Source organism: Ylistrum balloti, unplaced genomic scaffold, assembly GCF_031769215.1.
Source record: "Ylistrum balloti isolate Yb309-2 unplaced genomic scaffold, AGI_CSIRO_Ybal_v1 Utg370208, whole genome shotgun sequence".
Lineage (NCBI taxonomy): Eukaryota > Metazoa > Mollusca > Bivalvia > Pectinida > Pectinidae > Ylistrum > Ylistrum balloti.
In genome coordinates, this window is record NW_026782179.1 from 2,115,121 (window position 1) to 2,132,651 (window position 17,531).

The 17,531-nt window shown below is 36.5% G+C and overlaps 2 protein-coding genes across 2 annotated transcripts; both read left to right on the forward strand.

The window, feature by feature from the left end:
* Positions 1–2,247: 2,247 nt before the first annotated feature.
* LOC132551651 (mu-type opioid receptor-like) lies at positions 2,248–3,234 on the forward strand. Its single transcript, XM_060215825.1, has one exon. It carries the CDS (start codon positions 2,248–2,250, stop codon positions 3,232–3,234), a length of 987 nt encoding a protein of 328 aa, XP_060071808.1.
* Positions 3,235–7,174: 3,940 nt separating this feature from the next.
* On the forward strand, positions 7,175–16,931 carry LOC132551652 (uncharacterized). Its single transcript, XM_060215827.1, has 5 exons — positions 7,175–7,214; positions 11,081–11,262; positions 11,391–11,609; positions 11,771–11,920; positions 12,399–16,931. Exons 1-5 carry the CDS (start codon positions 7,175–7,177, stop codon positions 16,929–16,931), a joined length of 5,124 nt encoding a protein of 1,707 aa, XP_060071810.1.
* Positions 16,932–17,531: the final 600 nt, after the last annotated feature.

The window sequence follows — 17,531 nt, forward strand, 5'->3', positions numbered from 1 at the left end:
GAAGACGTATTCTGGAAGCTTTTGAAATCAAGGTACGAGTGCTTTTTGATCTTTAAAAATAATTAAAATGTTTTCATCTTATCACTCAATTACATGTGAAATTTGATGTAAGCATGGATCGATGTATCGTGCGTGTACAGGCAAAAATCACGTATGAAAGTGCAAATACAACGTAGAAAAAAAATCAACAAATAAGTGATGCGTGAATTCCATGATAGAGGGATGTTTAGAGGTGGGATCGCAATGATGTAATCGATAACATGTCGGTGCGAGCGATTACCATTTAGTGAAAGAACAGGCTTCCGTGAAGAAACAGTCATATTTCGATAGAATAATAATAATAAAAATGATGAAATATCTTATTTAAGTTTCACAAAGTAATTCATATATAAAACATCTTTTTTTATGTAATATATATGAGAGAATTAATATCCGGCCAAGGATTGATCTACGAGGCATTATTAGATATAAGAACCAGCATAACATACAATATATAGTTTCTTTCAACAACATCAATTTAAACTGAATAACAAGAAGAGAAATTTCTAAAATAACTCCTAGTTATGTATACTGATAATATCCTATAAAATGCTTTCCGCATCAATATTCTTATGAGACTTAAAATGATCAAAATATGTACAAGTATCAGTTAGAAATAATTATATAAGATGTATTTTATATCTTAGTGTCAGCCGTATTCATACAAAATGCTACAATTTATTCAAGTGTAAAAATAGATGGTACATTAAATCTAAATCAAATCAACACTCCAAGGTTTCTCATCTTCAACCACAATATGACCTTTTAGTGTAGATTTTGGGTGCATTTAGCATAACTCTGGTGAACATGTGTATGTGTATATATTCTCCATATATAAAGTGTCTTAAAGTGTCTTAGTCATCCAAGAAACCGAGTGTGTGAATGTAAGATTAATCCAATTGCATTTAATTATCGGCCTTTATCCTCAACGGACCGTGAGTACATGTGATATCATTTAACAGAATGTTTATCAACACACGATACCATGTGGAGAATTAAGGAATAGTTGCTGATAATTTGTTCTCTTTAAAAGTAAATTGACAAAGGAGGCATAATTCGAAGTTTGAATTAGTTACATAATAATTGTAAACATTTGAATATAGTTGGCTTTACCTAATATATATATATATATGATGATGTATATATATATAAGTAACGATACCTTTCTCTGTGTACCTATTATGGTAGCGATGATGATGATAATAATGATGGATGACGATGATAAAACAGATGGATGTTGATGATGATAAAACAGATGGATGATGATGATAATAATAATGATGGATGATGATGATGATAAAACAGATGGATGATGATGATGATGATAAAACAGATGGATGATAATGATAATAAAACAGATGGATGGTGATGATGATGATAAAACAGATGGATGATGATGATAATAATAATGATGGATGATGATGATGATAAAACAGATGGATGATGATGATGATGATAAAACAGATGGATGATAATGATGATAAAACAGATGGATGGTGATGATGATGATAAAACAGATGGATGATGATAATGATAATAATGATGGATGATGATGATGATAAAACAGATGGATGATGATGATGATGATGATGATGATGATGATGATGATAAAACAGATGGATGATGATGATGATGATGATGATGATGATGATGATGATGATGATGATGATGATGCACATCCTCCTGATTTCGAGGGATTTCCTATCAAATAATTGAATGTATGATTATCAATATATAATTATTAATATAACTTTTGTGTTTGCAATCATTTTGTCTATGTATATTCCAGGAATTTCCTGCCACCAGTTATCACGGTTTTCCTATGTATGAACTATCTTGTCCAGTAAACAGGTGTAACTGGAAGGCTTGTCCTATTTTAAATACCCTTTTCTTTATTGGATATTCCTGTTCGATACACGAAAAGAAATAAGGAAATAGAATCTTAAAAGGTTTGTAGTTTGACTTCTGATATACTTTTCGTGACCACGGGGTCAAGGTTCATTTCTGTAACAAACTGTTTCTCAGTTTAACTCTATTGTTTCTAATTCTAATTTTGTATTGAAAGGTACAATCCACTTGCAAGACTTTTGTACAATCTTAATTTAAACTTGACATTAAGCATTTGCAACACTCATTGCCTTTTACACTATACAACCATGACATGACACTGATTATTATCAACTTGTTTTTTTTTCATATTAAAGAAAAATGACATCTGACGGCAACCTGACGACACCTGAGGAAGCAGACGACGGTTACCCTCCTCTCCTTATAGTTTTCATTGTGTTGCAGCAACTTGTTTTCAGCCTTTCCTGTGTTGGCAATGGTATCGTCATATATATCTTTATTCGTCACCTCCGTCTCAAATCCTTAACCAACCGTTTTGTCGTGGGACTTGCCGCCGCCGATTTCTTCACGGGACTTTCGGTCGGATCTCAGATATTTTATTTCTTATTTCCAAACCTGAACACTTACAGGGTGGCATGCTTCATCAGGTACCAAATGGTTGCATTTATGACGATGACATCACAGTTGACAGTGTCATTTACTACATTCGACAGATACATGGCGATTTGTCATCCCCATAGTTACAGTAAAGTGGTAACCAACATTACGGCGAATGTCCTGGTTACGACGCCATGGATTTATGCTCTCATTATAACGACGTCATCCTACATTGGACTTGAGCCACGGACAAGCGATTCCTTAAACTGTCTCTATCATCTCATATTCGAACATGGCGTCTATTTAGCATCGGCATTGACTATCGTCTTTTTTAGTATCGCATCTTTCGTCATGTACATGTGCATTTTACGCATTGCATGGAAATACTACAACAGAATACGTCCTTCCATCTCCTCCAGTTCCAATCCCAAAACACGTCAGAAGTCCACGGAGCGGGACGTCCGAAGTGCAAAGGTTATGGGAATCGTAACGACGGGGTTTACGGTTTGTTGGGCACCATTCACGGCCTATCAGTTCCGATATGGATTGGGGTTTGTTGACCTGACCATGGACGATATCAGTGCTTCCAATTGGCTTGTATTTCTTGGGATGACCAATAGCCTTGTAAATCCGGTGATATACGCTTGGCAGAGGAAGGATTTCAACAGAGCTTGCAGGAAGCTCTGTGGTCGAAACATTGACGGGAGCAATTCTACGGCCGGCTTCACTTCACATGTCTCAACAACGTAAACGTTTTCATGAAAAAAACATGGCAATGGAATTTTATATACCTCATAACTGATTATACAGTGATTTTATCTGTTAAGTATTACAATAAAGTAGCTATGAACAGATGTCTGTCAGTATCGAAGGTATTGGGGTTTTGATAAAAAAAATATTTTGATATTAATATCATAAAAAAGAAAATAGTAAAATGCTCACATAATGTCCGTTTATCCAGTTCCTATCTGTGAAAAGGCATATGACCCAACAGAGCATCATCAATGTTGTTAAAATCAATTATACCCTTACTGTCATTACCTTATCCGTTCATACATATCTCCATGATGCCGTTGGATGCACCCCTGGAACATTGCAAAATGGAAGGCACAAGCGAAGTAATTTTATTGGTTCCAGGAGAAATAAACTGACCAATTAAAGGCTGATACGCTTCTTTTGAAGATTACAAGTGAGCAACACGCAACTTCAAAGCTGTTACAATATGTGTTATGCGACCTCGAAATTCGTTTGATGTACATCAAAGGATCAAACTAATGTCGTTGTCTTGTTCACAAGGTGTCGCACACGAAACCTTCAGTTTTGCCATGACATTTTCCACAGATGCAGAGAGTGAAAGTGATTGCAACCCCTGAAGTATCGCGGATACTCTTCCTACTATATCTAGTGAAAAGAAATGTATTGCTTTCATGCCAATGAAAATTAGCTCAGTTCTGCGAATTTCGGCCTCCTTATTCATGAATCTTATACATTTCTTCAAGAATTGTAACTACCAGTGTAAATAATCTTCCTAGAAATATGCAATGTTGATACTTATTTTTTCAAATGGCAGTTCCATCAATGACCAAAATATATCCTAGCCTACTAAGTGTTGAAAGACATTAATGATGGACCCCTTTGGCGCGCCATTCACACCAGATACATTCCTATAACGTTTATTCATTATTCCTTTGTATCTGGTTGTTGAAAAATGATGCTCGCTTATTTTTTTAGCTCACCAAGGCTGAAGGACAAGTGAACTAATGCCATACCGCGGCGTCCGTGCGTTCGTCAATATTTTTCATAAAAATCTCGACTGCTACTGCCTCAATTTGGTCTGAAGCATTCGTGGGTAAAGCGGATCGATTTTGAATAAACGGTGGCTCTCTGGCTTCCGCGGTCAGGAGGGAAGGGCTAAACTTTATACAACATTTCTTCTTCTGTTAGAATGCCTAGAGTCTATCAAAATTTAGTCTGAATTATTCTTAGGTGGTGGAGAATCAATTTGGTATAAATGGTGGGTCTCGTCCCCCGAGCGGAAGGCACATTTGAGAAACCGAGGAAATTCTTTAAATCCCTACTAAATTACAGGACTTTGTCCAAATAAGATATGAAATATTTTTGCATACATTTTCTATAAATGAACGGTCAGACTCCCTAGGGCAAAGGAGTCAACTCGATGTAATAGAGAAAAAGCAAAGCTGGAAACTGTGCCTTTCCAAATTTGATGAAGGCTAATTTTGATCTGAAGTATCAATTGATTGGAACTATTTAATACGGAGAAAACAAAGGATTTAGTGTCTGAAATCTGGTTTCTATCTCGGTGCTATATAAATTGAAATACATTGTCACAAATATTTCTGCTGACAGAAAACAACAGCCCACTTTATACACGCTATTTTTCAAAGGGCGCTATGGAGACAACATGCAGTTGAATAATGAATAATTGAAAGTTCCAAATAGAAGACTAGTTTGATCCTTTGATATACATTAGTCGAATCTCGAGGTCGAATAACAGTATGTTATACTGACTTTGAAGTTGGGTGTTGCGCCTTTGTAAACTTCAAATGAGATTTTCAGTCTAAGATTGATAAGATTTTTCCTGAATCCCCCACTAAACTAATAGAATTACTTGTTACTTTTTTTTTACCATGAAATGTTCCAGGGATATAGAGAGTGATACTGATCTTAACCCCATTTAAAATAATTCACTGAAATATTTCATTTCTTTTTTTTTTTTTATTTTTGAAGGTAAACAAGCCATACTGTGGCAATGATGTTTGCTATGTGTAATTTATACGCATTTCAAAATATTGTGTTAAAAAAATCAATTTTCATTTTATTTCAAGCTCTGAAATACGTTGTTGCATTCTGAAGCCATTCCTTCCACCATTATTCAGCAGACTTGCTGAAGTTTCATCGTATTTATATTGTCAATTGTAATATAAATGCCCTACTATCTACGAATGTCCTGCTATTAGGCAAAACTATTTAGTCAACGCTAATATGATTGTCTCACTATCTAGTAAACGCTACTATGAATCCCCGTCTATGTAGTCATCACTAATATGAACGCCCTACTGTCTAGTAAACGCTGCTATGAATCCCCGTCTGTCTAGTCACCACTGATATAATGCCCTACTATCTAGTAAACGCTACTATGAATCCCCGTCTATCTAGTCAAAACTAATATAATGTCTTGCTCTCTAGCAAACGCTACTATGAATACTCGTCTATCTAGTCACCACTAATATAATGCCTTTCTCGTAAACGCTACTATGAATACCCGTCTATCTAGTCAAAACTAATATAATGCCTTACTCTCTAGTAAACGCTACTATGAATCCCCGTCTATCTAGTCACCACTGATATGAACGCCCTACTCTCTAGTAAACGCTACTATGAATCCCCGTCTTTCTAGTCACCACTAATATGAACGCCCTACTATCTAGCAAACGCTACTATAAATCCTCGTCTATCTAGTCACCACTAATATAAACGCCTTATTATCTAGTACACGCTACTATGAATCCCCGTCTTTCTAGTCACCACTAATATGAACGCCTTATTATCTAGTACACGCTACTATGAATCCCCGTCTATCTAGTCACCACTGATATTAACGCCCTACTATCTAGTAAACGCTACTATGAATCCCCGTCTATCTAGTCACCACTAATATGAACGCCCTACTCTCTAGTAAACGCTACTATGAATCCCCGTCTATCTAGTCACCACTAATATGAATCCCCTACTATCTAGTAAACGCTACTATAAATCCCCGTCTTTCTAGTCACCACTAATATGAACGCCCTACTCTCTAGTAAACGCTACTATGAATCCCCGTCTTTCTAGTCACCACTAATATGAACGCCCTACTATCTAGTAAACGCTACTATGAATCCCCGTCTTTCTAGTCACCACTAATATAATGCCTTACTCTCTAGCAAACGCTACTATTAATCCCTGTCTATCTAGTCACCACTAATATAATACCTTACTCTCTAGCAAACGCTACTATGAATCCCCGTCTATCTAGTCACCACTAATATGAACGCCCTAGTATCTAGTAAACGCTACTATAAATCCCCGTCTATCTAGTCACCACTAATATGAACGCCTTACACTCTTGTAAACTCTACTATGAATTCCTACTATCTTGTCACCAGTAATTCGCACATCACTGTTCTTAATGTTCATAACCCTTACTCAAATGGGTCTAAACCAATAAGTGTTAATCATTAATATTATTAGTTTTCCTTTTCTTAACACAACGGTTCTACGTGTATTGCACTAGGGAGGAAATAGAATATGTGCCGACAGTCAGTGTGTCAGTTTGTCTGCTCATGTGTATATAGATTTAGGCTGGTTATCTATGACAGATTTGTAGTTATACATGTGCGATCCAATGCCACGCACTATGAACCTTACCTGACTTACAAAACTTGTAATGGGCGGGTGCAGACTTGCTGTTAAAACTAACATATTTAGGAAACCTATGCAATACCCGTAGTGATGTTATAAATAGCTACGGGCACTTGGACTTGAGTCAAAACTCCTCCTATCTTATGCTATTGATACAAACATAATACAAAACGCAAGGGAATCACTGACTACATCGGGCCATCTGGATAATCTCCTATACGACATGCGAGTACCAGGGATTTAGGATTAACACCTCAAACGTGTCATGATGGCCTCCAACACCCGGATACCAAAGAGGGCTAGATCTGGTAAGTATGGACGAGATATTGATGACCTCTGTACAGGCTGAGTTTGAGATTGATGTGGTTGTAAGTGTTGTCAACCGATCGGAACCCTACTACACCATGTTCATTTCGATGACAACACACAGAGACACCAAAATGAGACGTCTGAATTCGTCTGCTTTTGATTGTCAGAACCTGAACTGGGTTGATGTCGGCAGAGAAAACTGTATATATATATATATGAAAATGGAAGCATTTAAAAGGAAGGAAAAACAACATTATTTCAATTCAGTTCAGGACATACGTCAAATTGAAGGAGGAAGCAAAAAGAGGAATTCCCAAATCACGCTATGGAGTGCTATGGAATGTGTTGACTCGATTTTGGCAGAGTACTGTTAAACTGCGCAGTTATCGGAATGCAAATATGTCGACCAAAAATAGATATACATATGAATTTTACAGTTAATGTCACCGACAAACTAGGTTTAAAAAGTATCACACATATGTATGTGTAATTGACGTTTAAATCAAACATATAACAAAAACAGTTAACTGTTTGTTTGTTTTTATTCAACTTACACAGTTAATGTTTAAACAGAATACCTTAAGACATGGTGTATCATTACATGCATAACCTCAAGCTAACGCAGGATGTTATATTTTAGGATTTATATGTTGGGTCAAAATAATTGTAAAATGAAAACTGAAAATGAAAAATTAAATCAGAGATCAGTAATTGTACAGTTAATGTTAGAACAATTGTTTATGTGTCCGTGTAAAATTATGATACCCTGAATCAAGGTAGTATACATCTAGAAGTAAGCATTATTTCCACAATGTAGAATTTTTAGTGGATTAGCGCTACAACGCTTCGATGTTAGAATTGTTAATTCAGTGCGGCGTAGTTACAAAACTGAACTGTATTTATTTTTGCTCAGTGTAGTGCTATGAATTAGCATCCGCCAGTCTCGAAAGACTAAGGTAGTTGCCCATTAAACTAGCCTGTGCCGGTGCAGTTTTGTGCTGCATGATCTGCTGCAGGTGTTCACATCTGACTTTTCTCTTCTGCTCGGTATGTCTACATATGTTGCGGTAGGGGACTTCTGCTTTTAAGTCTGCTGGTTCAGTTGAGCATTTCAAATGGTCTCTCTAGCATATTATTTGCTTTTAGTGTCTTGTTAATTCGGTGCAACTATAGGTCAGTGGCATTAAAGTCTCTGCAGAACCTGCGGAAGTCAATGTCGTTAAGTCTGTGCGGTACTAGAGTGTTGATGGTGTTATATTAATTAAGTGTAGTAACACGGACTTCAAATAGATGCCTTTATCAAAGTATGTGGTAGTAGTGCAGGTTTGTAAGTTGTGTAATCATTGCCAACTGACATACCATTCCATATTTGAATATGAAACGTTTGCAAGTCATATTTTACTACAGAAAGTTAAACGATTAATTATTTTTGAAAAGTTGTTGCTCGATAAATAAATGTTTTATTTCATTGTGGACCCGCTAGGAAGCTGCTTGTGTTATCATGATATTATACATATACTGTATCTAATAGATATCGAACTTCGCTCACCAGAAAGTACCATGTATATCAGTCGAGATAATTCAGTCGGTAAATTAACAGACGGGACTATACATGTTTACACTGATAAGGGTGATAATGTGTGATAAGATTTCTTATCTCAGGACAGGCTGGTTTGTGTTCAGTTATAGTATCTTCAGTTATCTAGACATTAAACAAAGGCGTCGATGTAATCTAGCAACAATAATACAACCATGATTATATACATACATATATACATAACCAGTTACATTTTGTACTGTTTGTATAATCGTGTTTTTTATTAGGATCGGTCATAAAAATTCATTTTAAAGAACCTTCTGTATAGAGGGTAAAATTCCACACATCTGCTTCTAAAGTTTTTTAATGATAACTGAAATCAGTTATTGTATCCAATCTTGTAAGATGGCCCTGGTTAAAATGAGTAAGACAGCACTTGTGACAGGTTATTCTGTGTGTGTTAATACACGGGTTTCAATCGCATTTTTCGAAAATATCATATTTGAATTACTTTATTAGTAACCAATGAAATCATATCGAGCATGTTCTGTACAGGTAGAAGTCACACTACATACATAAATTGTATATAAAGACGACTCGCTATCCGTTTATGCAATCACATGCGGTAAAAACTTAAGTATATATAGTTAATGTATATACATTTCTGTAAACCGAACATATATATACATGTTCAAATATATAAGTCTTGTCAGTACGTCAATTTTGCATATTGATACGTTAAATAGTAACGCTTGCTGTCATACAAGCCAAAATAACAGAGAAGACATATTTTAAAGGGTTAGGATAAAGTAGTTCAGTTACAAAAGCGGAAATAACATAGAGAAGACACATTCACAGCTGAAATAGCATAGAGTAGTCGTATTTAGAAACAGCTGAAATAACATAGAGTTGTCACATTTACAAACAGCTGAAATAACATAGAGTTGTCACATTTACAAACAGCTGAAATAACATAGAGTTGTCACATTTACAAACAGCTGAAATAACAGCCATACTTACAAACAGCTGAAATAACGTAGAGTTGTCACATTTACAAACAGCTGAAATAACAGTCATATTTACAAACAGCTGAAATAACATATTCACATTTACAAACAGCTGAAATAACATAGGGTTGTCACATTTACAAACAGCTGAAATAACATAGAGTTGTCACATTTACAAACAGCTGAAATAACATATTCACATTTACAAACAGCTGAAATAACATAGAGTTGTCACATTTACAAACAGCTGAAATAACAGTCACATTTACAAACAGCTGAAATTACATAACATATTCACATTTACAAACAGCTGAAATAACAGTCACATTTACAAACAGCTGAAATAACGTAGTCACATTTACAAACAGCTGAAATAACATAGAGTGAAATAACAGTCACATTAACAAACAGCTGAAATAACATAGAGTTGTCACATCTACAAACAGCTGAAATAACATAACGTAGTCACATTTACAAACAGCTGAAATTACATAACATATTCACATTTACAAACAGCTGAAATAGCATAACAGTCACATTTACAAACAGCTGAAATAACGTAGTCACATTTACAAACAGCTGAAATAACAGTCACATTTACAAACAGCTGAAATAACATAGAGTTGTCACATCTACAAACAGCTGAAATAACATAACGTAGTCACATTTACAAACAGCTGAAATAACGTAGTCACATTTACAAACAGCTGAAATAACATGGAGTTGTCACATCTACAAACAGCTGAAATAACATAACATAGTCACATTTACAAACAGCTTAATTAACATAAAGTAGTCACATCCACAAATGGCTGAAATAACTGGATATATATCATATATCATTGAACATATTACATCGTTTGTGTTAACACTGACTACAATTCAAAGCTTGCCAAATTAACAATGACACTAAAAAGGTTATGGGTTGTGTTTGTCTATACATATGTTTATTGGAGAATCAATGAGACGATAACATACAAAACAGACAGGTGGATTTGCATAATGACAAAAGCAAATTTAGTACACACAGACGTCTTATTTGATTAAGAAGTTTGTATTGTCTGAAAGCAGTCGTGAATAAGAGCAATGGCATTATAGGAATTAATTGATGTAGATTTCTTGTAATTATTAATGTGAAAGTGAAAATATTCGAGAAGAAATATTCTGATAAGTTATCAGATCGAATCTATGCCATCTTCCCCGGTGTACCTTGATAAAATCCTTGTTTTGTGTGATTGTCTAATGTTCAGTTAGGGTGTCATGCTATGGCAGCAATGTTTCGGGTGATTTCTTTTTTTCTAATTTTGCTATTGTATTTTAGAACTTATGGAATTTATTCGACTTGATTCTCCTGATGCCAAAGAGATATTGAGAGAGTCTCAGCGAACGAATCTAATTGAGAAAAACACAGAGAGGATATTCCGTACGATCTCTATGTGTTTAGTCCGGAACACCAACCTGGTCAGGAGATACGAGAGAAGAAGGAAGAGTCTCAGAGACCAGGTAAACAATCAGTAATATATCCTTCCTTCCTACTCTTTTCTTCCATGGCAAAGGCATTGTAAATTTGTAGAGTTTTAGGACTTCGGTGGCATATGTTCTGTCAATTAAATATATAATTAATTTTCCAGGGTAGAAAACCAAAGGAATTGGAAGATAGACTTCTATTTGCTGAAGAATCTTGGCCAGAGATTCAGAAGGTGTGCAGATTGGGACCAAATTGTGAAAAGACACGAAATGTTCTAGGCGACAGTCAGTTCGGTCTTCACCTCAACAGAAACTATGACATCCTTTTGAGGTACACGGCGTGTACGAAAGCTGAAGGGATCAGGTTCTTACTGGTCTTTAAGGTAAGAATGTACTTCTTTGTTGTTGACATTGACATTATTACGTATAATTCCGTGTACCTACTTTTGGATATTTTTGTGCGTGCTCTTTGAATAAAAATGAATTCATTTGATCTAACAATATGCTGGAAACTTTTGCCAATATTATTTGTTTTCTTGTAAAGGCTATGTTCGGAAAAGTGAAATCTGTCACACCAAATCTAACTGATCAGTATCAGCGCAGCATCGAACCAACTCCAAACTACGATACACACATCTCCGTCATTAAACCAGACGCCGATATGGGAATATGTGATGCACAAGACCACAACTTAGTAAGTACTGTTTAATATAAACAAAAATATATACAACTAATAGAAATTAAAGGTAAAGTGAAGTTAGTATGTTTAAGACTGTGTTACATTAACATTCGCCTCTAGATTACATTTTATGCTCATAAACAACCTAGGTATTTCTGTGATGAGTTGATATATTAATGTAACTTAATCAAAGTGTAATATGTATTCTCCAGAAATAAAACGGAGTGACGTATCTGTTATTTGCTACAGATTATGCTAGAAACCAAAGTATATATGTCCCAGCATTGCAAGCATATTATCAACTAATCGCTTAGTTCCTTTAAGATGAGAAGAAACACCTTAGTAGTGAACTTCGCTAAACTGAACGCCATATGATAATATTCAAAATCGGGTTAATACTGCAAATATATTAGAAAACTATTACTCTGTCATAGCCTTGTTATTAGAGAAAAGAAAATCATGAAATCAGATTTTTCGGGTTTTTTATTTGTAGGCGTACCTGTATGAATATGACGAGGAGACGACACTGCCAAGCATGTCGCCATCGCAAATACTGCCTTTTGCTGTAATTAGCCTTCAACGAACAGAAGAGAAAATCATTGGTCCTCTGCGGACACCGTGGTCAAAGTTGAGGAAAAAAAGACAGTTGTCTTCTTTCAATCATACTTTTAAACAACAATTGAGCGAGGAAGCACACACTACACCTATTTCAAACATAGGCGTTTCCCTAAATACTGATTTGTCATCAACTGCACCGAAGGGAAAAGTTGCCGACATTTCAGTAGACAACATTAACGCCTGTTCCAAACGAGAAATAACAAATTCAAACTCGTTGGATAACGTTAGTACATTGGCATCTAACAAAAACGCCAAACGGAAATCACCAAAATCATCCCGTGGGTCTACACAGCGATCAGTCATGAAAGTATCTGGGGATCGGCCCAAATCAGTAGAGCAAGAAAAGACGGATAAAGGTCCATTATATGCAGATGTGGATTGTGCGCAACAGGATGAATCAGATTTACAATACACGGAATATTTCTGTGATCCACCCCTTGAACAGAAGTCCTCGGATGACACAAATATGTATCTGGAAATTGAAAATTCGTCTCCCACCCAGCATGCTTCTCCCCCTCCTACAGAACCTTCATCAGATAAGTCGCTTATTATTCATCGATTAAAAGAATTAGAACAAGAGATTCAGACGAAACAAAGAAAACTTCACGAGCTCAGACAAAGTCGACATTTATCGGCGAGGTCTAGAGATTCTATAACATCAGATGAGGACCTATCAGTAGAGGATTTCGTTACCGAGCAAATCGCAATGGCATCAAAAATGATGGAGCTAAGTGAGGAGAGTGAACAGCCATTAGACCTTAGCAAAGCTAGCACTATTCAATTTGATAATAAATTTAAAGATGAGAGTGTATCGACAACTGACAGGAATGTCTCTATTTTTACTCTAGATGAAAGACTACAACAAAATGCACATATTGATGGAAACCATGAAAACGAAGAAATGTTGAACATACAGTCAAATAACGACTGTTCAGGAATTACGTTAGCGGGCAATATAAACAAATTGCATCTGAAAATTAACGTCGATTCAGATCAGAATAATTGTGGTGAACTGAATCATGACATCCCTACACCAACACTGGACGAGCCGCAAGACATGTGTTGGATAGATACTGCTCAAACGGTCGTAGTTTCAGCAGGTCCTCTGAATAAATGTCGAAACAACTGGGATACCAGGGGATCTACTGTAGGAAAAGAAACTGATACAGAAGTAAGGAGGGAAATAAAACGTAATGATTCAGTTGATAGCACAAGCAGGTCTCAAACAGATGTAAGCATGCCATCTTCTTCAAAGAAGTGCTCAGATTTCTATGAAAATTATATAAAGAAAAAGAAGCGAACTATGGCCGATCATTTCAAACCAAAAGAAATATCAAATGTATCGGCAGGTGCTCTCCAACATTCAGACCAATGTAATATGATTGTGATGGGACTTGGAGATACTGAAAATTCGCATTGGCACCATACGTCAGCTGTCAAACCAAATGTGTCAGAAACGGTTGATCAACAACCAATGGAGGAAAATGAGCAATCAACCAACAATGTTTCTCCACAGGCGGAGCTTTGTTATTATAACAACAACTGTAAGGTTCTTAACTGGAGAGATCCAATACTTAATAAAGTTGCAACATTGGAGAGTGAATCCACGAATAGTAACAAGTTTGTACCTCAAGCAAATGGTGAAGACACAACACAGTCAAGCAAGGTAGATATTGAATGTATTGCAGAAGAATGCTATGAAGATGGTCATAAAAAACATGAAGACATACCTGATCATGCAGGCCCAATACAATATGAGTCAGATAAGGTAAAATGCTCGAAAATACAACGTGATTCTGACATTGAAGATAAGCATTCTGTTCTGGCTTCTCCGGTATGTGATAATAACACATCTCCGTCGTGTGACGAAACATCTGAGAATGTTTTGAATGAGATGCAAGTCGACCCAGAATCGAACAATTGTCAGTCAAATGCTAGGCACAATGTAGATAAAACTTTATCTACAGATGTTAAAAAAGCCTTGCAGGACCTCGGAGATGCAATCAAGGAGATTCAGAAAAAAGTCATAGAAACTGACGATAGCAAGAGTTCATCGATCATCAGCTCTCCGATTGAGGTGGAAGTGGAGATGGACACATCATTGAACACAATGTTTATTCAAGAAAATCAAGGTCAGCAAGCAATTTCTACAATTGTAACCGATCGCTTAGTTCGTCAAAACAGAGATAACGCTACCACAAAAGTACCTACAGTGATAGAAGTCAGTTGTGTGAACATGCAGAAGGATGTCTCGGAAAACGGAGCAATGGATACAGATTTAAGAAATGAATGCACTTCAATGTTAGACGTCAATGACGCAGTCATAACGCCTATGAAAAGTGTTGATAGCAATACCAAGTCTGAAAACCTTGAAGATAATCGGCCCATACAGTTTGAACTTAAGGCAAAAGACAAGGTTGAGGACTTAAATTGCGATGATTTCACACCGAAAAACCAAGGTTTCTCGTCTTTTTTGCAAGATGCAGGTTGTCAATCTGGTTTTGAAGCACTCTCTAAGGTCATTTTTCGTGATGGTGAAGCTATCAGAGGTAAAAATCAGCAGAAAGCAGATAATCCTCCAATTGTAGTGAAAACGGAAGCTCCAGATTCGTATTTTGACGAGAAATCAATGCAAATGGATAGCATAGAGGATGACTCAGTGCGGAAAGTATATATCACAAATGCTTCTCGGGAAAAGGAAAGAACCGCACATACAATATCAAACGAATTCATCTTAAGTCAAGAAATTGAAAAGACATTAAGTGAAATAAAAAATGATACAAACATTTCACACCAATTATATTCACCTGAAAATAGCAGTTTTCAGGAAAAAGAGGCCAAAACTATCAAACTTGAAAATATTCAATTATCACCATCTCATCGACCACGCAGCAGTGGCAGGAGCAGAAGTCGGAGCAAAAGTACAACTGTTTCGATAGCTTCTGATTTACAGAGGAAATCACATTACCGGCCACGCGAAGTGTCCCCAATTCGGGATCCTTCATTTGTCCCATTCCATGAAAAAGGTAAAATCCTCAAAAAATATTTCAAAAACAAACGAAAACGATTTGGATTGAAATGGGTTGGTAGAAAGCGATCACCAAGCGGCTTTAGGGTCCGCGCTGTTCACAAAGCTAAACTAACATTATACAAAAACTTTGTCTCACAAGGACCATCAGTGAAAAAACGGACGGATACAAGACGAGTCGTAAAAGTAGAAAAGAGAGATTCTGATGCCAATGATCGAAACTCATGGAAATCAAAATATTCCCATAAAAAAGCTTTTTTCAGGAATTCCAGCAAAGACGTTGCTGAATCTAAGTTCCAAGAAAGAGGACTGCGTTCTTGCACAAACAGACAGACGGTAAGACCCTGGCATAGAACTGGAACAATTCCGGACAATTTGATCATAGATAGGCATGGTATGATCATTTCCACGACGTCGCAAAGCAATCGGTCCGAGTCACGATTTCGTAATAACTCAAGGTTTGGCAGAAGAGTGTGCGATGAATCGGTCTTAAACAAACATCAAAGTACCAGAAGGAGTTTCCTGGAGCACAGTGAAAGTACAAATCGTAGTGATCTTCCAAGTTCTGAAGCTACGTTATCAAAAGCAATGACCTCTCTGCTCAAAAGGGTCTTATTTGATGGACCAAGAAATGACGGAAGTACTGAAGACAAAATGGCAGATATGATATTCGAAATGATGAAAAGGGTTACTAGAAAAGATAATGAACAATCATCAACGCTTGGCATTGATCATATAAGCCGCGAGGAGACACGAGGATTTGAGGAATTGCCTGTAGACTATTATCCAGAACTCTCGTCGGCTGTTCGATCTGATCGGTCGAGAGATCGATCGAGGAGCAAAGAAAGCTACTCGGGCAATTGGGAACGCAGAGAGGTATATATTGACAGTAAGTCGTCGATCAGCTGTGATAGCCGGGGCTATACTGACCATAGACGTAGTTATATGCAAACAAGTGATGAACGGAAGAATCACGAAGAACGGTATTACAACAGGACTGAAAATTGGTACGATAGGACCGACAGAAATGAGAATCCACGTTTCGGGGACAGGTTCGATGACCGCGGATGGGATAGGGGTCGTGAAAGATGGGATAACACAACGGATAACTTCAATACATTCAGCCGAAGTAATTTAAGTGAAAGTCATGACAAGCGACCATTTCAAAGGGATGACGGAAGATACTCGTCTAGATCATTTAACTTAAATGCATCTCATTTAAGGACGGGAAAGGATTTTTCATCTGGAAAAGGTTTCCGCAATTCAGATTTTCACAACCAATCCTATAGTAGAAAGTTTGAAAAATATGCATCTGAAAGAAAGTATCATCATAGAAACCGGAACAGAAAGAGTAGCAGAAATGCTAAAGAAATGCTTTGAGATCCACTAACGAGAGTATTCGCAGTACACTGATATATTTTTCGTTCATTGTTTTAGAAAGGCATTATTTTATTGATACTATCTCTATTTATAGAACAGGTAAGGCAGTGTAAAAGTAGTTAATTAAATGAAGAAGAGTAATAATGTGATGGGTAGACGAAAGGTAGGCGAAGTGCAAACAAACTTTTCATAACATCACCGCCAGTGTATAAGGTACTTGATACTCTAATCGGAAACTTACGCATTCAAAGCAGCTATGGCTGACTGTAGGCTTTCACGTTCTGGGTCTTGACATGATCATTCCAAAAACTAATGATAATTATTTGCAACAAATATTACATAAATGTGATATGGCACTCTTTCAATTAACCGTACTTTCATATGAATTTTCCAGATTCAAGATTGGTGTGGACTTTTTGTCGATATTATCATTTCTTAAAGCCGTATTTTGGTGGGTTTATGGTATACAAAATGAAGATTAAGATACAATTTATTACAAATAGGTGTTCATTTGATTTACTGATGGTCCTTGTACAACGTCCTCTCGTATTTTGGCGTGGACAATCCTCGGAAAACAAGCTAGGCTTCAAAATACATATG